The sequence below is a fragment of the Bos indicus x Bos taurus genome, chromosome 27 (genome assembly GCF_003369695.1).
Source record: "Bos indicus x Bos taurus breed Angus x Brahman F1 hybrid chromosome 27, Bos_hybrid_MaternalHap_v2.0, whole genome shotgun sequence".
Taxonomy (NCBI): Eukaryota; Metazoa; Chordata; class Mammalia; order Artiodactyla; family Bovidae; genus Bos; species Bos indicus x Bos taurus.
The window spans coordinates 20,120,866-20,144,441 of NC_040102.1; the positions used below are offsets into that span (position 1 = coordinate 20,120,866).

The 23,576-nt window shown below is 40.3% G+C and overlaps 1 protein-coding gene across 4 annotated transcripts in view; it reads right to left on the reverse strand.

Annotated features, from left to right (window-relative positions):
• MICU3 (mitochondrial calcium uptake family member 3) overlaps positions 1-23,346 on the reverse strand; it is a 77,996-nt gene extending 54,650 nt beyond the window's left edge. For 2 of the 4 annotated variants that reach the window (XM_027529596.1, XM_027529594.1), the window contains exon 1: positions 22,920-23,346. In XM_027529596.1, coding sequence (XP_027385397.1) covers positions 22,920-23,309 — 390 coding nt within the window. In that variant the 5' untranslated portion in view covers positions 23,310-23,346. The remainder of the gene's footprint in view (positions 1-22,919) is intronic. The other 2 variants (XM_027529593.1, XM_027529595.1) reach the window with 2 other exon arrangements.
• Positions 23,347-23,576: the final 230 nt, after the last annotated feature.

Here is a 23,576-nt window from a genome sequence, read left to right on the forward strand (position 1 = left end):
CTGGAGGATCTGATGGGATAGAGCAAAACAGAAAATCAATACTTGGGTCAGTTTTTATACTTTCTGTTCACTTCCACTGACTTGTCTCTTCATACTCAAATACCATAATGCTTTAATTGGTATAGCTTTTGATCATGTTTTTGACTTTAGGTAAAGCAAGACTCCATATGACTGTCAAGCCTTTAAAAATATTTTTGCTGACTGATATGCAATCTTTTCTTCTATGTGAGATTTGAAATTAATCTATGAGGTTCTGTTTTTAAAATTCCACTGATACTTTGGGAGTACACTGAGTTTTGGTGCAATTTAGGATGACTTGACTATAACAAAAAAGCAGCAGACTCACAGATATAGAGTACTAACTAGTGGTTAACAGTGGGGAGAGGGAAGGGAGGCACAGTAGAGAGGTGCTGGAGTGTGAGATACAAACTCTTGGATGTAAGACAGGTTACAAGGATGCACAATCCAACACAACACAAGGAACACAGCCAATATTTTGCTGTAACAGTAAATGGAGTGTAACCTTTAAAAATTGTATAAACTGAATTTTTTTCAAAACTGCCTTTTCATTTTACAGCTGCTGGGAAATTGCATTTTACACATTTTAGGAAATTATTTCATGGGATTTGCTTAACATTCTTTTCAAGTTTGCTGAAAATGTTTAGGGAATCTTCTTCTAGCTCTAAAAAAAATGCTATCTTTTATTTTACTGAGAAATTACAAAACATTCTACATTTGAGTTCTATAATCTCAGTGTTGTTACTTACAAAAATAGAACATATACATGTGTCTGTATATATATACATGGAAATAAAATTTTCAAACACACCTGTAAAATAACAGCTATAATTTAGTCATAAAAATAAATAATGATCATTTTCAGGTAACTGTGGATCCTCTAAGTCATGCCAACATAAGTAAGACAAGTGGTTTAAGAAACAATAGAAATGATAAAAGTTACATTTTTAATTACCTCATCTTCCCAAAAGAAATTAAAAAATACTGTGTCAATGCAATTATTTTCTCTGGAATTTCCAAGCTCAGACCTTTGCAACTAGTACTTGGATGTTACTTCTTAAGGTACTGAAACGAAGGCCTTCAGGCCACATCATTATCCTTCCTGTGAATAACAGAAAGCAAAGGTTCACTGCCAAGGCACGGGCTCATGTTACATCAGGTCAGCAATTTGAAAATTTACTCTGTAGTAAGGTCTGGTTTTCCCAAGGAGGTAAGATTAAACGCCAGATAAAGGATTCACTACTTAACAATTAGAGAAACTGATGCCTACAAGCTGATAATAACCTAAAAAGATAACTTGAAACAATTATATCAATTATCTAAACACCGTAAAACGCATTACCTTTTAGCAGCTGAGAAATGGAGACCCGAGAAGAAAGGATGGAAGAAGGAAAAATAAAAACCATTTGTACTGAGTAAAATTATTTCAATTACTCATGCTTAGTAGTTTATTTTTAAAACGTTTTATGAAATCAAATCAGTACTAATTTTTTAAAGTAAAGAATGATTAAAACATGCATTTAATTTCATGTTGGATGGTGATCATTTGGTATGAGGCCCTACCATATATTGGCAAATGTACCAACATTTTTATAAAACATTAAAAAGCAAATATCATTTGAATTTATATCTTTATTTTATATTTTCTGGGCAAGAATCTTATGAGATGTGCATGAGATTCTATTCACATCTATTTTTATTCTAGCTAAAATGATGTTCATGGAAGTATTACATTTGGCTTTCTCAAATGGCTTCAGGCTGATTTAAAAGCTTCTAAGAAGATAAAAGGGGTAACATTTTCTTTGCTTGTTGGGTGGTCGAAAGGTTAAACATCAAGTTCTCAGTGTGGGAAAATCCCAAAGTCCTCTAAGGGAAATGTTTTGATGCTTGGTAAATATGTCCATTTGGAAATATATACAACTAAAGATCAGTCAAGAAGCACTTCCCTGGCTGAGATCACATTGGGAAAAAAAAGTAACTGACCAATTATTTTAAAGTCTCCACTTGCACTGTTACATTAGCTTACATTACAGGATTCTTTATAAGTTTACAAAGTACCTTCACATATATCATCTCATTATTTGATAGGACGGTAGGCGAACGTATCTCTGAGGTGTTGGTAATCACAGTAGTTTGATATGTACACGTAGCCTCTTCCTAGGGCCTTGCTCCAGCAGTGACCTCCCCTGCCTTTCCTACCTCACTGTTTTCACCTCTTCCACTCCCACTGAGTGCTTCCCTTCAGCGCACACACATTTCTCCCATTTGGAAGCTTTCCGACCCACCTCTCCATCCAGCTTGTCACAGCAGATTTCCTCTGTTTCAGCAAGTTCTCCCCTTCACCACTCCACTAATACTGCTGGTCAAGGTCACTGATGACCTCCATGTTGCTAAATCCAGAGGCCAATTCTCAGTCAATTCAACTTACAGCATCTGACCCAGTTGATAACTCTCTTTTCCTTGCAACAATTTTCCTGTCTAAGTCCACCCATTCCTCATTTCCCTCCTATTACCCAGGCAGTTCCTTTTTGGTACTTTTGTTGATACTGCCCTAGGCCAGTCCTTGGACTTCCTCTCTTTTTTGAATCTATACTTACTTCCTTAATCATCTCATCTAGCCTTTACAGATTATAAATATACTGACAAATCCAAAATTTCCATCTCCAGCATTCTGTGATAATATAAATTCCATGAAGGCAGGAATTTTTGTCTGAGTGGTACACTTTTGCTTCCCCAGTGCCTAGAAGAGTTTCTGGCTTTGAGCAAGCTCTCAAATATTTGCTGAATAAATGAATGACTGAATATGGTTGTAAAACTTACTGTAATTGTTAAATAAGGATTCCCGTAAAAGTTAAAACATACTATTAAAAAACCCAGTTGATAACTCTCTTTTCCTTCCTCAGTGATCAATGCAAGCAAATAAAGGAAAACAACAGAATGGGAAAGACTAGAGATCTCTTCAGGAAAATTAGAGATACCAAGGGAACATTTCATGCAAAGATGGGCTCGATAAAGTACAGAAATGGTATGGACCTAACAGAAGCAGAAGATAGTAAGAAGAGGTGACAAGAATACATAGAAGAACTGTACAAAAAAGATCTTCACGACCCAGATAATCACGATGGTGTGATCACTGACCTACAGCCAGACATCCTGGAATGTGAAGTCAAGTGGGCCTTAGAAAGCATCACTATGAACAAAGCTAGTGGAGGTGATGGAATTCCAGTGGAGCTATTTCAAATCCTGAAAGATGATGCTGTGGAAGTGCTGAACTCAATATGCCAGCAAATTTGGAAAACTCAGCAGTGGCCACAGGACTGGAAAAGGTCAGTTTTCATTCCAATCCTAAAGAAAGGCAATGCCTTTCTTTGAATGCTCAAACTACCACACAATTGCACTCATCTCAAATGCTAGTAAAGTAATGCTCAAAATTCTCCAAGCCAGGCTTCAGCAATACATGAACCGTGAACTTCCAGATGTTCAAGCTGGTTTTAGAAAAGGCAGAGGAACCAGAGATCAAATTGCCAACATCTGCTGGATCATGGAAAAAGCAAGAGAGTTCCAGAAAAACATCTATTTCTGCTTTATTGACTATGCCAAAGCCTTTGACTGTGTGGATCACAAGAAACTGTGGAAAATTCTGAAAGAGATGGGAATACCAGACCACCTGACCTGCCTCTTGAGAAACCTATATGCAGGTCAAGAAGCAACAGTTAGAACTGGACATGGAACAACAGACTGGTTCCAAATAAGAAAAGGAGTACGTCAAGGCTGTAGACTGTCACCCTGCTTATTTAACTTCTATGCAGAGTATATCATGAGAAACGTTGGGCTGGAAGAAGCACAAGGTGGAATCATGATTGCCAGGAGAAATATCAATAACCTCAGATATGCAGATGACACCACCCTTATGGCAGAAAGTGAAGAGGAACTCAAAAGCCTCTTGTTGAAAGTGAAAGAGGAGAGTGAAAAAGTTGGCTTAAAGCTCAACATTCAGAAAAAGAAGATCATGGCTTCTGGTCCCATCACTTCATGGGAAATAGATGGGGAAACAGTGGAAACAGTGTCAGACTTTATATTTTTGGTCTCCAAAATCACTGCAGACGGTGACTGCAGCCATGAAATTAAAAGACGCTTACTCCTTGGAAGGAAAGTTATGACCAACCTAGATAGCATATTAAAAAGCAGAGATATTAGTTTGCCAACAAAGGTCCATCTAGTCAAGGCTATGGTTCTTCCAGTGGTCATGTATGGATGTGAGAGTTGGACTGTGAAGAAAGCTGCGTGCCGAAGAATTGATGCTTTTGAACTGTTGTGTTGGAGAAGAGTCTTGAGAGTCCCTTGGACTGCCAAGGGACAACAAGTCCATTCTAAAGGAGATCAGTCCTGGGTGTTCATTGGAAGGACTGATGCCGAAGCTGAAACTCCAATACTTTAGCCACTTCATGCAAAGAGTTGACCCATTGGAAAAGACCCTGATGCTGGGAGGGATTGGGGGCAGGGGAAAAGGGGACGACAGAGGATGAGATGGTTAAATGGCATCACCGGCTCGATGGACATGAGTTTGGGTAAACTCCGGGAGTTGGTGATGGACAGGGAGGCCTGGCGTGCTGTGATTCATGGGGTCGCAAAGAGTCGGACACGACTGAGCAACTGAACTGAACTGAACTGATTAAAACACCAATAATTACCTGATACTAACAGGAGTGGGGAAATTGATAAGAGGAAAACATGTTCAATGATGTATCTTTTTTTGGAATGGTAAATTTTCTTATACCAATTTATATCAAGTTTTAGATGTATGTATTAAAATATATACAGTTTGTTAAAGTGATATGTAACCACTTGGAGACTGGAAATAGGATGTATAACTTTCAAACCACTAGAGGAAGAGAAATGATATAGGAAGAAAGAGCAATCTAATGCCAGGTGATAAGGGGAAAGAGATAATAACACATATACATAATACAGCAAAAACTCATGCAAACATGTCCACAATTATAATAAGCAAGATTGGGTTAAACTCCTCCATTAAAATGAGAAACTCTCATATTGTGTTTTTAAAAAAAAACTATTAAATGTTCCTTACAAGAATAAAACAATACGAAGAGTGTTTGAAAATACACAGAATTAAGAACCAAAAGTGTTAAATGGGACAAAGAAAGATTCACCAAGAAGGTACTATACACATGAACAAAACAGCTTAAAATTATATGGTAAAAAAATTGTTAAAAGAATGCAATCTGATCAACTCACAATCATGGCTGAGATGTCAATACTTCTTTACTAGAAATGGATACATCAAGTGGAGAAACAAGAAAAAGGATCTGAATAATAAACAAAGAAGGTGCTTATTAACTTTGATTTCAGTAAACAGAGAATATATAAACTTTATTAGTCATCATGAAAACATCAGTAAGATAAAACTGTGAAAGTTATACAGGTTTAATGAAATATTCATATAGTAGAGGATTATACAGGAGTGAAAATAAACTAGAAGTACATGTGTCTAGATGGATACACTTCTTAAACATTAACTTAAAAGACAAATTATAAAAAGGTAGGTACTGTTTATATAAAATGTTTTATAGTTGCAAAATAAGTGTATACTATTCAGAGATACATCCATTTGCAATAAAACTATGGAAACTTATGGGAATGATAAAATGGTTATCTCTTTGGGGAAGAGAGGATCATGACAAGAGAAGGTACATATGTTGGTAGTTTTTTCTTTAAGCTGCTAGTACATACACAGCTAATATGCACTATAGCATTATTGTCTATTTAAAAGTTAGATATGTTCCATTTTAAAAAACAAATTCTTTCAAGGCTTATTCCCTGATGCACATGGGAAAATGCTAAAAAGACTAAAAGAAAAAAGGCCACTTCAGAAAATTTAAGATACACTATTAAATATTGATTGGATTAAAAAAAGAAAGAAAAACTGAGATTATAAGCTTTTTGAAAATAAATGACACTTAGGAATTTACAAAGAGCCCTCTGTATAATTTGGTCAATGCCATTACTGACATAAAAAAATTCATCTATGCATTTCCTATAAGAAAAATTAAGAATTTAAAATTAATGAACTAAGGGTTTATTTACATAGAAACTAAAAAAGAGGATAAGATAAATTTGATGAAAATAGAAGGGAACAGACAATAAAGATAAAAGCAGAAATAAAGTCCCCCAATAAAACAGTAAACACAAAAAGTGGCATTTGAAAAGATGTAATAAATCAGACAAACCTCTATCAAAGTCTGATTTAAAAAAAAAAAAACTGAAAATGAATAAACATTAAACTTGAATTATGACCTATCCATAGTTTGGAAGAGCATCCAAATATAAGAAGAGACCTATAATATATTGATATCTCAATATAATATCAGTTTAAAAGGCAAGAACAATACGTACAGTATGGTCACATTTTTGCTAAAAAGGAAATGATATGTGTTTAGTTTACAGGCCTGTAAAATACATTTTTAACAGCACTGAGTGCAGAAAAGCATTTGTGACCTATAAAGTAGAAAAAGGATTTAATATTTCGGCATATTCTAAAAATCAGTCAATAAAAAATAAAAGTTGGCAAAGGATATTAATGGGCAATCCCCAGGAAACTATAAACAAACAAAAAATTCTCCACCTCACTAACAATCAGAGAAGTAGAAATTATAACAATCATGGTAAATCATTTTTCATACTCAAATTTGGAAAACAAATTTGACAAAGTGAAAGGGGACACTGGAAGCCCATTACTTATTGCTGGCAAAAGTATATATTAGTATAACCGTTTTAAAGAACAAATTGATAGTTTCTATCAAAATATAATAGCTATGGACCCAGCAACTTAACATTTGCATGTACAAAGAACCCTGGATATTCACTGTAGCACAGTTAACAGTGGAAAAATAGAAACAATCAAAATTCCCATCAGTAGAGCAATGGTTAAATAAATTATGGCACATCACTAGAGTGGTCTGTGGTCATTTAAAAAGGATTCAATTAGGTAGATCTAGAAGTGGTTTTATGGTAAGAGCCACAAGACACATAGCAGAGTGAGAAAAAGCAAATTACGGAAGAATGGGTAAAAAATAAAAAGCTAAAATCAAAAAAAGCTCATTCTTAAACATAAATCATTTATATATCACATAAATACATACACATATACACATGCATACATAGACATATGTGTATAGACAGAAAAAATTGTGGAATGGTGCATTATTTCTTAAAAAGCAAACAGAACATATATTAGCTCCACTTTACAAAAGAGTTAGCTTAGCCCAGCATCTAGAGAGGACTTAATCAGGGCCACTCAGGCAGCAAATGAGTCTGAGACCAAAACTCAGGTTTCAGGACACGCAACTGAGTGTTCTTCCACATTACACAACTTGGTACACTGAAATACAAGGGCACCGATTTTACAATCCTCCAGGCCTATGTTCAAACGCCAGTTTCAATACTTCCTAATTAGGTAAGCTTGGGAAAAAGAGATTTCTAAACTTTAGCATTTTCACTGTAAAATGGACAAATTAAGACTAACTCTGCTAGCTTCCCCCAGTGGCTCAGTTCGTAAAGAATCCACCTGCAATGCAGGAGACCCAGGTTCGATCCCTGGATTTGGGAGATTCCCTGGAAAAGGAAATGGCAACCCACCCCAGCATTCTTGGCTGTAGAATCTCATGGACAGAGGAGCTTGGCGGCTACAGTCCATGGGGTAACAAAGAATCAGACACGACTGAGCGACTAAACAGCGAACGTTAACCACAAAGTGTAAACGTTACATGAAAATTAAATGAGAAGACTCCCATCTCCTCTGGTCAATAAAATCAGTTTATGCAGAGTATCCTATGTGTTAATCAGCAGGGTCCAGAAATGGTCTTTGACATCTCAGATCCACGCATATATTTGCCAGCTCAGTACTTCCCTGTCACTTTAAGTTGGGAGTTCTCTAAATACATCCATGGTGACCAAACAATTCCAATTGCCTGACATTTCCTTGTGGCTCCCATCTGCTTCATGTGCTACGACCTTTCTCTCAATCATCCTGACTCAGCTCCAAACATCTAGATTATGCAATATGTGCATATTGCATATGTGGTATTATGCAATACCACATATTCTACTGATTTCTTGAGAGTGATGGCTGACCCTCAATGACAAAACCTCTGGCTATGCAGAGAGCCATTGTCTTTGGGGCCTGATTACATAATCACTCCAGTTTTTCTAGGTTACAACTGAAAGAAACAAACACGCCATACCATTAATAGTCAGCTATTTTCCTTAAATAAGTCACCTTGAATTTACCTGCAGCTATAACAAAATAGCAGAGACTGGATGGCTTAGTGACAGAATTTACTTTGTCACAGTTCTGGAAGCTACAAGTCCAAGATCAAGGTGCCAGGACTGAGGTGGTATGATCTCTCTGGTTTGTAGATTGCCACGTTCTTTCTACATCCCCACATGGCCCTTCTGCAGGGTGTGGGCACAGAGAGAGACGGCAAGCTCTCTGGTGCCTCTGCTTACACTAGTCCTATAAGATCAGGAGTCCACTCTCCTGACCTCATTTAACCTTAATTACTCCCTTGGAGGTCTCACTTCCTAATACAGCCCTAATTGAGGGGTTAGGGCTTCAGCATATGAATTTTGGGGAGATACAGACCATTCAGTCCAGAACACCAACCACAGAGCAACCCACCTGCCTTGTCCTTTATTCACATATATAGTTCTTAAAAATGCTCTTTTATAGGCCATTCCCATCAAGTTGGCAATTTACTCTCTGGAAGAACTTGAATATTTGGAGACTTAACTATGTTCCCTCTCTTTTGGATAATTTATAAACAACCAAACAAAAAACATTAAATAAAATCAGTCTTGACTCCTCAACCTACCTGTACCCCAGTGGGGGTGAGGGTGGTGGATCCCTGCTTGCTAGTAACAACTTGAGATTCCCGGCCCAACTAACCTCGGCCTGTATGCATCCCAGCTGGGGGTTGGGGGTGGGGTGGGGGCAGGCATTTCCAGTCCAGGATTCCCTGTCTGCCAACACTGGCCCAGGGGTACCCCAGCAGAAGGCTTGCAGGCTGCCAGTCCCAGCTTGTGGTTCTTTCTATGCCAGCCTTGGCCCAGCAACTTGGACAAACTCTAGCAGTGAACACACCTCTTCCAACGAGGCCTGATTCCCAACCAAGGGAGGCCACCGCTGCTGCCCTTCCAACTTTGTTCCTTCCTTGGGTACCCTCTCTTAGCCCAAGGGTATTCTTTATAATCCTGATTCCTTCTTAGTAGCTAATCCCCGTAAATGGTTAATATTTCTTTATACTGAGTCTTAACTGTTCAAGTTACCATGTGGCTTTTGTTTCTGACTGTTGAAATTATTATTGAAAAGGATAAACAAGTTTTAAAATGATGTAGTTTGGGTAGTTTATTCCCATTACACTGGCATTAAATTTTTTGGAAGAACTTAAATGTTACCTGAATTTAATAGAAAGAAAAGCTGAGAAGGCATTATCTGGGACAAAGTTTATAAAACTACTGCCTTCATTTATAAAACAGATTTAAAAATTAAGTCTGGAGAAGATTAAGGGATGGGAACAAAATTAAAGCAACTACTAATAATAACCCAATAAAGTATTCAGTTCAGTTCAGTTCAATTGCTCAGTCATGTCCGACTCTTTGTGACCCATGGACTGCAGCACATCAGGCTTTCCTATTCATCACCAACTCCCGGAGCCTGCTCAAACTCACGTCCATCGAGTTGGTGATGCCATCCAACCATCTCATCCTCTATCGTTCCCTTCTCCTCCCGCCTTCAATCTTCCCCAGCGTCAGGGTCTTTTCAAATGAGTCAGCTCTTCATATCAGGTGGCCAAAGTATTGGAGTTTCAGCTTCAGCATCAGTCTTTTCAATGAATATTCAGAGCTGATTTCCTTTAGGATTGACTGGTTGGATCTCCTTGCAGTCCAAGGGACTCTCAAGAGTCTTCTCTCAACACCACAGTTCAAAAGCATCAATTCTTCAGCGCTCAGCTTTCTTTATAGTACAATTCTCACATCCATACATGACTACTGGAAAAACCATAGCTTTGGCTAGACAGACCTCTGCTGGCAAAGTAATGTCTCTGCTTTTGAATATGCTATCTAGGTTTGTCATAGCTTTTCTTCCAAGGAGTAAGTGTCTTTTAATTTCATGGGTACAGTCACCATCTGCAGTGATCTTGGAGCCCAAGAAAATAAAAGTCTCTCACTGTTTCCATTTTCTCCCCATCTGTTTGCCATGAAGTGATGGGACTTGATGCCATGATCTTAGTTTTCTGAATGTGGAGTTTTAAGCCAACTTTTTCACTCTCCTCTTTTACTTTCATCAAGAGGCTCTTTAGTTCTTCTTTGCTTTCTGCCGTAAGGGTGGTGTCATCTGCATATCTGAGGTTACTGATATTTCTCCTGGCAATCTTGATTCCACCTTGTGCTTCTTCCAGCCCAGCGTTTCTCATGATGTACTCTGCATAGAAGTTAAACAAGCAGGGTGACTATTATACAGCCTTGATGTACTCCTTTCGCAGTTTGGAACCAGTCCATTGTTCCATGTCCAGTTCTAACTTTCTAATAAAATATTAGAAAGAGTAAAATGATTTTGAGATTAAAAAACTATAGGTGACATAGACCTTACAGATTCAAATCAACCATCCCTACACCTAATTGGTAGAGTGTGTTTCAATATGGTTGTATTTCCCTATTGCTAGTGATATTAAGCATATTTTCATGTATTTATAGGTCTTTTGAATATCTTACTCTTGAATTGCCTATTCAGACCTTTTGTCCATTTTTCTATTGTGTTGTTTTTCTTATTAATCTGTAGATCATCACTATATATTCTGGATACTTACTTCATGGGAGTGCTATGTATCTTAAGTATCTTCTTCCATTTCAAGACTTCTTTGTATTTTCGTAGATATTTTTGTTTTAATGAAGTGAATGAGAAAAATGAGTGTTTTCCATCCGAAATTGTGTTCTTTGCCTTATTTTGAAAATCCTCCTCCTCCTAGGGTCAAAATTTCATTTTCATATATTTTTCTCTAAATATCTTAAAGTTTCACTTATCACCTTTAAGGCTGTAATCCACCTGGGTTATTATTGCAATGGGGTAGGCGTCTAAATTTACTTTTGCTTCCCACACAGAACACTTCAACTGTAATCAAGTCCTACCGTTTTGTGTATCACTGTTATCCAATATTTGAGATCATTTGGTTTAGCTCTCAAGATAATAATAATTATTGTTGTAATATGTACTCAATATTTAAGATTTACTTTATCTTTACCAATTTATTTACTGTTGCTTCTTAAATTTCACCCTTTTTTCATGTTCATTTCTTCCTGATAGTCAATCTTTAATAGTTCCTTCAATGATGATCAGAGATTGGTAAGCAATCTCAGACTTATGAAAAATGAATTTATTTTATTCTCATTCCTAAATGATAATTTATCTAGGTAAAGATATCTAATGGTAGTTATTTTCTCTTACCTCTTTGAAAATAGTTATCTCTTGACTTCTATCCATTGTCACAAATTAGTCTTCAATCAGGCCAACAGCCATGCCTTTCTAGGAAACTGGTTCTATCTTCCTTTATTTTTGATTTTCAGTTTCACTATAATCTGACCATTTTTATTTATCCTGCTCAGGACTGTTTATGCTTCCTGAATCTGAGGATTAATGTTTGTGTTCCTTCTAAGAACTGTTCAGGTATTCTCTCTTAGAATACTGCTTCTCATTCTCTCTGTTCTCTGAGCCTGTAATCCCTAATTGAGGAATTTTAGACCCTTTCAGTCTATCTTGCACATCTCTTAAACACGCCTTAGTATTTGCCATTTCTTTTTTAATTTTATTTTTGGCTGTGATGGGTCTTGGTCACTGCATGGGCTTTTCTCTAGTTGAGACAAGTAGGGGCTACTCTCTAGTTGTGACCTCACAGGCTTCTAATTGTGATAGCTTCTCCTGCTGCAGAGCATGGACCCTAGGGAACTCAGGCTTCAGTAGTTGCGGCCTACAGGCTGTAGAACACAGGCTCAGTAGTTGTGGCACACGGGCTTAGTTGCCCCACAGCATGTGGGATCTTCCTAGACCAGGGATCTAATCCATTTCTCCTGCATTGGCAGGTGGATTCTTTACCACTGGACTACCAGGGAAGTCCTGCCATTTCTTCAAAAGTGTGTTACATTCTGTGTAGTTCTTCAAAATTATCTTCCAGATTACTAATTGCCTCTTCAGTTATGTTTTATATGCTGCCTAATCTATCCAACCTCAAAGACCGTATTTTACATTGTGGGAAGTTCTATTTGATTCTTTATTATAATCTACCATTCTTCATACTGATTTCCCATTATGTCTTTAGTTAGTTAGTTCAGTCACTCAGTCGTGTCCGAGTCTTTGCGACCCCGTGAATCGCAGCACGCCAGGCCTCCCTGTCCATCACCAACTCCCAGAGTTCACCCAGACTCACATCCATCGGGTCAGTGATGCCATCCAGCCATCTCATCCTCTGTCGTCCCCTTCTCCTCCTGCCCCCAATCCCTCCCAGCATCAGAGTCTTTTCCAATGAGTCAACTCTTCGCATGAGGTGGCCAAAGTACTGGAGTTTCAGCTTTAGCATCATTCCTTCCAAAGAAATCCCAGGGCTGATCTCCTTCAGAATGGACTGGTTGGGTCTCCTTGCAGTCCAAGGGACTCTCAAGAGTCTTCTCTTTAATCATTCTGAATATCCTTAATTGACAGACTCAACCAAATGATCCTATTATTAAACTGTGAGGAATATAATCACTCAGTTTGCTGAGTTTATGAGTTTATCTTCCTAGAGGCCTTCTCTGTAGAAATTACAGGTGGCCGGTGTTTGGGGCATCTCCCTCAAAGAAGTTTTGCATTTTTTTCTGCCGGCTTTATCAGTTTGTTTTTTTTTTTCACCCAGGGTAATAGAAGTGCTAACTCTAAACCCATATGAGGCAGTGTTGTTGTTTATTTGCTAAGTCATGTCCAACTCTTTTTTTTTTTTTTAATTAATTTTTTTTTTTTAATTTTATTTTACATGTCCAACTCTTTTGCAAACCCATGAACTGTAGCTCACCAGGTTCCTCTGTTCAGGGATTTCCCAGACAAGAATACTGGATTGGGTTGCTATTTCCTTCTCACAGGGATCTTCCCAACCCAGGGATTGAACTCACATCTCCTGCATTCTCAGGTGGATTCTTTACCACTGAGCCACCTGGGAAGCCCCATGAGGTAGTGTGGGACCATTTTTATACTTTCTCAGGAGAGTCCTTTTTTCCACTTAGAGCCCATGCAGACATCTTCAGACTTCCCTGTCACTGCTTAGTACCGGGAGGGAGAGGAGGGGTCTGGGGAATCACTTGTTCATCATTTGTTCTGTTGCTGTAGGCTCTGGCTTTAGGGAGATGGAATTTCAGTTCCAACTTTCCAAGGTCTTGTCTCCTCCCCACGAAGGCCTTAAAATCCAAACCCCCAGGATTCTATGAATACTGACTCACTGCTCTCTCACTGAAGCCACAGCTCACACTATTCTAGCTCCTAGTTTCCTCTTTACTTCTGCCCTGGCAATTTCCTTTAGTTTCTTAAAAGGGCAAAATGGTATTTAAAAGGATGTTTAAAATATTTTGATGACAGATTATGGAGCATGCTGTATGGATAAAACCAAGGTCTAAACCATTTATTTTATTAAGTGAACATCCCATAATTTATTTAGGAGCATTTTCTTTTCACTTAAAAGCTGTTCTCCCAACACAATATATTTCACAACCGACAAAGACCAATATATACCAACTGCTCATTCTCTAGTTTTTCTTTAGAAAGAGGACTCGTGTTTAGCTGGGCCAAAGAGCACACAGAACAAGGTCATATCTCTCAGGCTTTGTTGCAGTTGGATAGGCCGTTTGATTAAGTTTTTGCTAATGTAAATAAAACCGTTTTTGAGACTTCCTGGAAAGTCAACTTAAAAGCTGCTGACTCAGCCAGACAAGGCACAGGAGTGTAAAGGCAAGGTCATCATTCTGACTTCTTTCTCCTGACCTCAAGCCAACTGCTCCTCATGGCACTTTGCTTTTACTTATTTCAACCTATGTTATTTCCATAATCACTTTAATCCCTGAGTTTAAAGCTGTGGCACAGGGCAATCAGTAGTAATGTACAGATGTGAGAGGTGGACCATAAAGAAGGCTGTTCAGTTCAGTCGCTCAGTCATATCCAACTCTTTGCGACCCCATGAATTGCAGCACACTAGGCCTCCCTGTCCATCACCAACTCCCGGAGTTCCCCCAAACTCATGTGCATTGAGTTGGTGATGCCATCCAGCCATCTCATCCTCTGTCGTCCCCTTCTCCTCTTGCCCCCAATCCCTCCCAGCATCAGGGTCTTTTCTAATGAGTCAACTCTTTGCATGAGGTGGCCAAAATATTGCAATTTCAGCTTCAGCATCAGTCCTTCCAAAGAACACCCAGGACTGATCTCCTTTAGAATGGACTGGTTGGATCTCCTTGAAGTCCAAGGGACTCTCAAGAGTCTTCTCTAACACCACAGTTCAAAAGCATCAATTCTTTGGCGCTCAGCTTTCTTCACAGTCCAACTCTCACATCCATATACAACCAAAGGAAAAACCATAGCCTTGACTAGACGGACCTTTGTTGGCAAAGTAATGTCTCTGCTTTTGAATATGCTATCTAGGTTGGTCATAACTTTCCTTCCAAGGAGTAAGCGTCTTTTAATTTTATGGCTGCAGTCACCATCTGCAGTGATTTTGGAGCCCCAAAAAATAAAGTCTGACACTGTTTCCACTGTTTCCCCATCTATTTGCCATGAAGTGATGGGACCAGATGCCATGATCTTTGTTTTCTGAATGTTGAGCTTTAAGCCAACTTTTTCACTCTCCACTTTCACTTTCATCAAGAGGCTTTTGAGTTTCTCTTCACTTTCTGCCATAAGGGTGGTGTCATCTGCATATCTGTCGTTATTGATATCTCTTCTGGCTATCTTGATTCCAGCTTGTGCTTTTTCCAGTCCAGCGTTTCTCATGATGTACTCTGCATAGAAGTTAAATAAACAGGGTGACAATATACAGCCTTGACGTACTCCTTTTCCTATTTGGAACCAGTCTGTTGTTCCATGTCCAGTTCTAACTGTTGCTTCCTGACCTGCATATAGGTTTCTCAAGAGGCAGGTGAGGTGGTCTGGTATTCCCATCTCTTTCAGAATTTTCCACAGTTTCTTGTGATCCACATAGTCAAAGGCTTTGGCATAGTCAATAAAGCAGAAATAGATGTTTTTCTGGGACTCTCTTGCTTTTTCCATGATCCAGCGGATGTTGGCAATTTGATCTCTGGTTCTTCTGCCTTTTCTAAAACCAGCTTGAACATCTGGAAGTTCACGGTTCACGTATTGCTGAAGCCTGGCTTGGAGAATTTTGAGCATTACTTTACTAGCGTGTGAGATGAGTGCAATTGTGCGGTAGTTTGAGCATTCTTTGGCATTGCCTTTCTTTGGGATTGGAATGAAAACTGACCTTTTCCAGCCCTGTGGCCACTGCTGAGTTTTCCAAATTTGCTGGCATATTGAGTGCAGCACTTTCACAGCATCATCTTTCAGGATGTGAAATAGCTCCACTGGAATTCCATCACCTCCACTAGCTTTGTTCGTAGTGATGCTTTCTAAGGCCCACTTGATTTCACATTCCAGGATGTCTGGCTCTAGGTGAGTGATCACACCATCATGATTATCTTGGTCGTGAAGATCTTTTTTGTACAGTTCTTCTATGTATTCTTGCCACCTCTTCTTAATATCTTCTGCTTCTGTTAGGTCCATACCATTTCTGTCCTTTTTCGAGCCTATCTTTGCATGAAATGTTCCCTTGGTATCTCTAATTTTCTTGAAGAGATCTCTAGTCTTTCCCATTCTGTTGTTTTCCTCTATTTCTTTGCTGAGCAGCCAAGAATTGATGCTTTTGAACTGTGGTGTTGGAGAAGACTCTTGAGGGTCCCTTGGACTGCAAGGAGATCCAACCAGTCCATCCTAAAGGATATCAACTGCAAATATTCATTGGAAGGACTGATGCTGAAGCTCCAACACTTTGGCCACCTGATGTGAAGAGCCAACACACTGGAAGAGACCTCATTGCTGGGAAAGACTTAAGGCAAAAGGAGAAGGGGGTAACAGAGGATGAGATGGTTGGATGGCATCACCGATTCAATGGACATGAGTTTGAGCAGACTCTGGGAGATAGTGAAGGACAGGGAAGCCAGCCATGCTGCAGTCCATGAGGCTGCAAAGAGTCAGACACCACTTAGCAACTGAACGACTACAACAGGGCAATCACAAGCAGCCTTGGGCAGAGATCACTGTAGAGGGAGGAAAGGAGGGAAAGAAAGGGGAGGAAGATCTGTACTTTCCCAGGTAGAAGCTAAACATTAAATGAAGATCAAATTGCTTCTGACTAGTATGTGATACTGTGAGTGAATCAGGAGTTACACCAGAGTGTCTCCACCCATTTTTCTAGGTAAGGTAACTGTCCCATCTGTCCCCCAGTAACTTTTTTTTCCAAAGGAATAAAACTTCCTAGGGAGTCACTGTACCCACCTACAATTAACAGAGCACAGCTGCAGGTACCTGAATTACATATGCATTGAAGAATGCCACTTTCTCTACAGATTTTAAGAGAATCTAAGCCCTGAATAAAACATATCACCGAAACATGGAAGAGTCATGTTTCTAGAATTTTTCTATCAGCTGATCATCAAACAATGCACCCCCTATAATCCCAGCAACTTCTGCCCTTATAAATCTTGACATTTAGATCACTCCACTCTGGTTCATTTTTCCATATCCTCCCAGTTTTCACCATTCTACTGAAGATCAATGTTCAACTCGATCTATGGCTTCAGCCAAGTTTCAAATCCTGAGAGATGAGGGGTGTGGGGAGGGATGTGGGGAGAAGACACAAGTGCTATTCTCTTATAATTTGCCAGCAGGTGGCAGGCTCCTTGAGAAATTTGCCTCCTTGTCTACAGTTTTATAAAACCTTTTAAGTAACTACCATAATGACTCAGGATAAATTCTAGATTTTAATTATTTGGTGATATATAGGTGCAAAATTTTTGAAAGTTAAATACTTAGTTCATGATAGCACTTTTGAGTAATAAACTTTAGAATATTTGAATTGCTATCTTTTGTTGGCTTCCACGACCTTCCTGGCTTTCTTTAATCTGTCTGGGTCTCAGCTTTTTGCAGAGTTCCATTTCTCTGTTGGTCTTGTAAATTGCTGATGCTCACCAGGGCTCTCTCCTTAAGTGCTTTTCTCTTGTTATGTGTATTCCGAATAATGTCATACATTCTTATGACTTTCAACACTTGACAACTCCCAAGTCAGTATCTATAGTACAGATTTCTCTTCAGTGCTTCTGACCTATGTATTGAGCTGGAAACATCCCTTCAGCTGTCCAAAGATCCTTTGATCCACTATGCAAGTTAGAAATTCATCATCCATGTACACTACCCCTAACCTGTCTTTTTGTTATTTCTCTTGAGGACCTAGTCTCAGTGAACTACTGCACTACCCACCCAAGTCACCCAAAACAAAAACTTGAATCTCATCCTAGACCCTTCCATCTCTCTCATTCCTGAAGACCAAGCAACTGCCAAATCCTGTTGACCGCCTAATCTCTCTCCCATCCAGCAACTTCTAAGTGCCTCACTGTCATTTTCCTAGTAAAGCCACAACCATCTCTTGTCTAAAGAAATGTCACTGGTAAAAACTGCTTGCCATGGAAATTCCTAGGTGGTCTAGTGGTTAGATCCCATGCTCTCTCTACTGAGGCCCTCAGTCAGAGAACTACCATCCCACAAGCCTCAAAGCACAGCAAAAATGAAACAACATAAACTGCTTGATGTGTATTTTCTTTTTAACCAAGAATGTGGAGAACCATACCCTCTAACATTCTCTCCTAAGAGGCAATAGCATCTCACCTGGCCACCCTGTGACAAATAAATCTACCAGATCCTGAAAGTGAAAAAGTGAAGGTGTTAGTGGACTCTTTGTGACCCTGTGGACTGTATGTAGGCCATCAGGCCCCTCTGTCCATGGAAGTCTCCAGGCAAGGTACTGGAGTGGGTTGCCATGCCCTTCTCTAGGGGATCGTCCCACCCGAGGGATCAAACCCAGGTTTCCTGCATTGCAGGCAGATTCTTTACCATCTGAGCCACCTGGGAAACCCAGATTCTACCAAGAAAACAAAAGAGAGGTTCACCTAGTTTAACTTCCTATACAACTAGGTTATTCTACACAGAATTTACCTATCTTCAGCTTCCCATCTATGTGACTCCTCTCATAAAATTCTGCTACATTTACACATCTGGCAAGTTCTTCAATATTCTGAGAAAGAAGAAGCATTACCTCAAGTATCAAAATGTGTTGCCTTAAAAAGAGGTTGGAAAAGGTATACAGCAAAAGAAACTTAAAAATACATGATCACTGGTCTTTATTATAGAAATACACAAAAGAGATAAAAAATAAAAAAATATCGTTCTCTTTTCTTCTTAAGATGAACAAATCATAAAATAGGTCATGCCTTACAAATAATATGTAAAATAGTAGGTTAAGGTATGTTAAGCAACCTAGCAGATTTAAAAAATTCTGACCCTGAAACAGAAAGGCAGTTTTAGAACAAAAATTTTTCCACTGATAAAAAATAGTGTTTTAAGGTTAACTGTAGGGTTCTAAACAAAATCTTGTCAACATCTCTCTATAACATATAACATTCAAGTCCATATTTACAGAAAAATTTTGGCAAGCCAAGCTTGCGCAATTAAAATAAATACAATGTCATGTGGTCTGGTCTCCCAAAGCCTGGAATTTTGACCCTGGCTGAAGTCTTCCCAATTCTAATGCTATAAATAACTACTTTAGTTGAACAAAATGTGAAACTATTAATTCTCACAGAATGGGGTTGTGTCTTTTCAAATGTGTATGTCCTGGGCAAATATTTAGTGTGGGTTTATTTGCTCAACAAATATTTACTATGTGCCTACTAGGACTAGAGGGCTTCCCTGCAGGCTCAGTGGTAAAGAATCTGTGTGCCAATGCAGGAGACACAATAGATGTGGGTTCAGTCCCTGAGTCGGGAAGATCCCTGCAGGAAGAAATGGCAACCCACTCCAGTATTCTTGCCTGGAGAATCCCATGGACAGAGGAGCCTGGCAGGCTACAGTTCATGGGGTGGCAAAGAGTTGGACATGACTGAGGGACTAAAACAAGAAACCAGGAATAGGCTCCATACCAGGCAATGAAGATAAAAGGTGATCAAGACCAACACTATGCTGCTCCTTAAAAGACTAAGACAGCAGGAAAGAGAGTTAACAAAAAACTGCAAAAAGTCATCATCTGGGAATACAGGATAAGCAGGGGTATTTGAACAAATCTATCAGGGAAGGCCTTCTGGAGGAAGTTCAGAGGCAATGTCTTTAAAACAAACATCTTCAAGGTAACAGAACTGTATGTCTGTACGTTACTGTTGTTCACTCCCATCAGTTATATTATTCTCATAACAGCTACAGGTTAATTTATATGCTAGGTTTATGTTCAGTATAAAATGAAGCTTAAAAGAGGCTTTATAAATCAAAGTTTCTTAGCTATAGTATGAAACATCAAAAGGAATCACTTCTACCACTTCAGGGAAATCAAATATAAGCATAATAAACGAAGAGACAACTCTAGTTGAAACTATTTCTGACACATGGCAGATTGAACTCATGACTTTCAGCCCCTTCCTCCTCTAACCACATTAAGATCACAATAAATGAATCTCTCAAAAGGTGTAAACACACAAGGACTGAAAAAGCAAAAAAGGAAAGGAGACTTAAACACTCAAGAGAATTCATCAGACTTGTACAATTGAAGGCCTGGAGGAGTGATAATTGACCTAGAGAAGCAGAGGCACTCCCTGGGTGCCTTGGAGGAGGAGGCCAAACAGAAGTTGGCTGATTGTCAGCACAGACCCCAGAAAGGATGAGGCCCAGGGAACACGCGTTGTCGTGGAAGCAGAGCAAGCAGTGGGGCTGAAAAGAGAGGATGAGATAACAGGATGGAAGCCCATCCCTGGACATTCCCCCAGCACACATGCTCTCACACGAACATGCACTTGTGCCTGAATCCAGAAGACAACTGCTCGTCCCAACTCACCTATTCTTTACAGAAGTGCAATGACACCAGAGAAAAAGACTTTTAAAATACTGACATTTGGATGCCACCCTAATGAAAAGCCCAGATTACCAAATGAAAAGTTATGCTCAGGTACAAAGAGCTTCTCAAATTCAGACAGGCAACAACCACAAGTAAGCAAGGAAAACCTCCAAAAAGGAAGTGAGAGCTTAGAAAATCAAACGAAAAAAAAAAAAAAAAAATCTGGAAGAAACAACACAATGCATGGAGTAGTAGACAATTTTTTAAAATCCTATAATTAATATTCTTATGATACAAAGAGAACTTTAGCAGCCATAAAACAAAACAGAATGCTGAAACACATGAACAGCAGAGAACACAAAATAGTTCTTTGAATTAAAAAATTAGGATAGTTGAAATAAAACATTTAAAAGGCAGGTTGGGAGATCAAAGATACTTCCCATATCAAATAAACAGATTAAAAAGCTAGAATGTAAGTAAGATTAGAATTTCAATTAGATTAGGATCTGTCAGGAAGTGTAACTTCAAACTGACACAGATTCCAGAAAAAGAAAACAGAGAAGAAACTGTCCAAGAAATAATACAAGAAAAGTACAAAGAACTTCCAGATGTGAATTTCCTTACTGAAAGGATCCTTAAGTATAAGGCACAGTAAACAAAAAAATGCCCACACCAAAGCTCATTATCCTGAAATTTTCAAACACCAGGGATAAAAAGATTATAAAAGTTTTCAGAGGATAGGAAAAATAAAATGCAAAAGGAATAAGGGTAAGACACAACTTCAGTATTATTTGATTTTTAAAACAATGTACAAGAATTTTTATAAACAGCAAGCAATAATAATGTAGGTAAATAAATACAGACAATAAATAAGTAAACAAATGAATAAAATAAAAATACAAATTTGCTGAATGCTCACTACATGCTAGGAGTACCATTCTAACTCCTTTAAATATATTAACTCATTTAACTGTCACAACTCTATGAGACAGACTATTAATTTCACAGATGAGGATACAGGCATTGAGTTTCAGTAATGACACAACTAGGAAGTGATAAAACCAGAGTCCCAGCTCTCTGAGTGTGGGCTTTCAAAAACTGCATGACACTCTCTCAACTTTAAAAGTAAAACTGATTTGTTAGAAAGAAGAAAATACCATTTGAATCTTCAATGTTCCCAGATAACTGAGGTTGATTAAAAGGCTTCCCTTGTGGCTCAACTGGTAAAGAAACCCCCTGCAATGTGGGAGACCTGGGTTCAATCCCTCGGTTGGGAAGATCCCCTGGAGAAGGGAAAGGCTAGCCACTCCAGTATTCTGGCCTGGAGAATTCCCTGGACTGTATAGTCCATGGGGTCGCAAAGCCTCCGACACGACTAAGCGCCTTTCACTTTCACTTTCACTTTCACTTGGTTAAACAGGACACAAGCTTAACGTGTTTGTGACGCGGTGAAGGGGGTGAAGGTTGAGGGTATTTGTTAGTATTTTAGGCATTCACTGTATAAATATACTTTACGCTATGTATTTGTGATTTGCTACTAGAAGGTCCTTAACATAGATTCCCTGCTCTACATCAACAATCTCCACCAAAAGAACTGATGAACTTACATCAGATCACCATCACCGATTTGGGCAAAGAATAAAGAGTATATAAATTATATGAAAGTTCAAAACAGAATAGCTGTCTCTTCCCCCAATTATTGTCATCTAAGCCCTTCACACTCTTCCTGTCTTGCAAGAGTTTTCCTAAATGACTTCCTAGTCATGCATGATTCTTGATACACTAGTAAGACAAAAACTTCCTGCCCCTCTTTTCACTCTTGCCTTATACTCACCTTTACCTTATATTGTCAACCACATGATGATACCTGAACAGTTTCCTCTGAAGTTTCTCTACAAGAGTTAATCCTCTTTCAGTTTCCTACTTTTACTGTCCTATCCATCTTCTTGCTTATTGATCGTACTTAAGAGTATCTGGCTTTACTAGGGGAGGAGGGAGAGAAATATACTTCTTGAATAATTGTTGTTGTTTTTTAATCTGGTGACATCTTCACTCGTTCTTTCTGACATATAAGGAGGCTACACAGTTTGGGCATTTCCGCTCTTGGGACTCATAAACCTCCTTACAATAATGCAGTGGCCTCTGGGATCTCAGACCACGCCTTTGATGCGCTGGCTCCTAAGGTGCTGAACCTCCTTGATCATGCGCTGAGGCCGGCTCTGCCTGGGAGTACGTTCTCTCGCGTACGCAGCCCTTTCTGCCATGACTTTCAGCCTGTCTTGCCCTTGGCTTCTGCTGGGTCAGGGTTTTTTTAATTTTGTCGTGGGTTTGGGCTTTGGTGGCTAGGTGGCGGCTGCAGCAACCTAAAGGTCCTGATGCGATGCGTCAAGACATGTGATGCACCAGGTGTGTCTTCCCCACGCTGGGTGAACAGACTCGGCTGCCCGAGTCTGGGCTGCCCGGCCTAGAAGGTTTCGGTCTCGCTCACAGGACGTCCCTGATCGGCGGCCCCAGAGTCACACCGCGACAACCCCCAACGTCCGGTCTCACGCGCGCCCCGCGCGGCCGTCACCCCGTCTCTCCCGGCGCTCAGGTGTTAACACCTGGCGGTCCTCACCCCGGGAGTCACCTGCCGGCCCGCCCAGGCGCGCGCAGGCGCTCCCACGCACGTACCGTCTCCTTGGCAGCGGCGACCGGGATGGGGAACAGCCCCCCGCCGCCGGGCGGGTCCTCTGGCTCTGCGGCCGCGCTGTCCGAGGGGAGCCAGGGGCCCGCCGCCCGCGCGGAGTCGGCCCTGGGGTCCCCGTACAGCTGGTAGCACACCAGGCCGACCAGACCCCCGCCGGCCGCGGCCGCGAAGCTCAGCTCCCGCCAGCGCCGCCGCCGCCTCCAAGCCGCCTCCGCCACAGCCCCCTCGTCCTCCTCCCGGCAGGAGAAGGGCCGGCCCGGAGGGCCCGGGGCTGTCCCCGCAGGCCGCCCCCACGGCCCATGGGCGGGATGATGAGGCGAGCACGGAGGCGGCAGCCGAGGCGGCGGCCACAGGAGCCTCCGCAGCGCAGCCATAGCGGGAGCTGCCGGCGCCTCAGCCAGGAGGGGGCGGGTGAGGGGGTGGAGGGGGGCCCGAAACCTCGCGAGAAGTCGGTGCGCCGAGCCTCGTCGCTGGCCGAGAGCGACCCTAAGATTGCCGCCCCTCACTGGAGTCACCTGTCGGAGCGCCTTCGGCTAAAGGGTGTAGAGGAGGGGGATCTCTGGCTGCGAAAAAGCCCTGGGAGGAGGCACAACCGGCTGCTCCTCGGCTCTGCATTCCCGGCCCAACCCCGCGGTCATAAA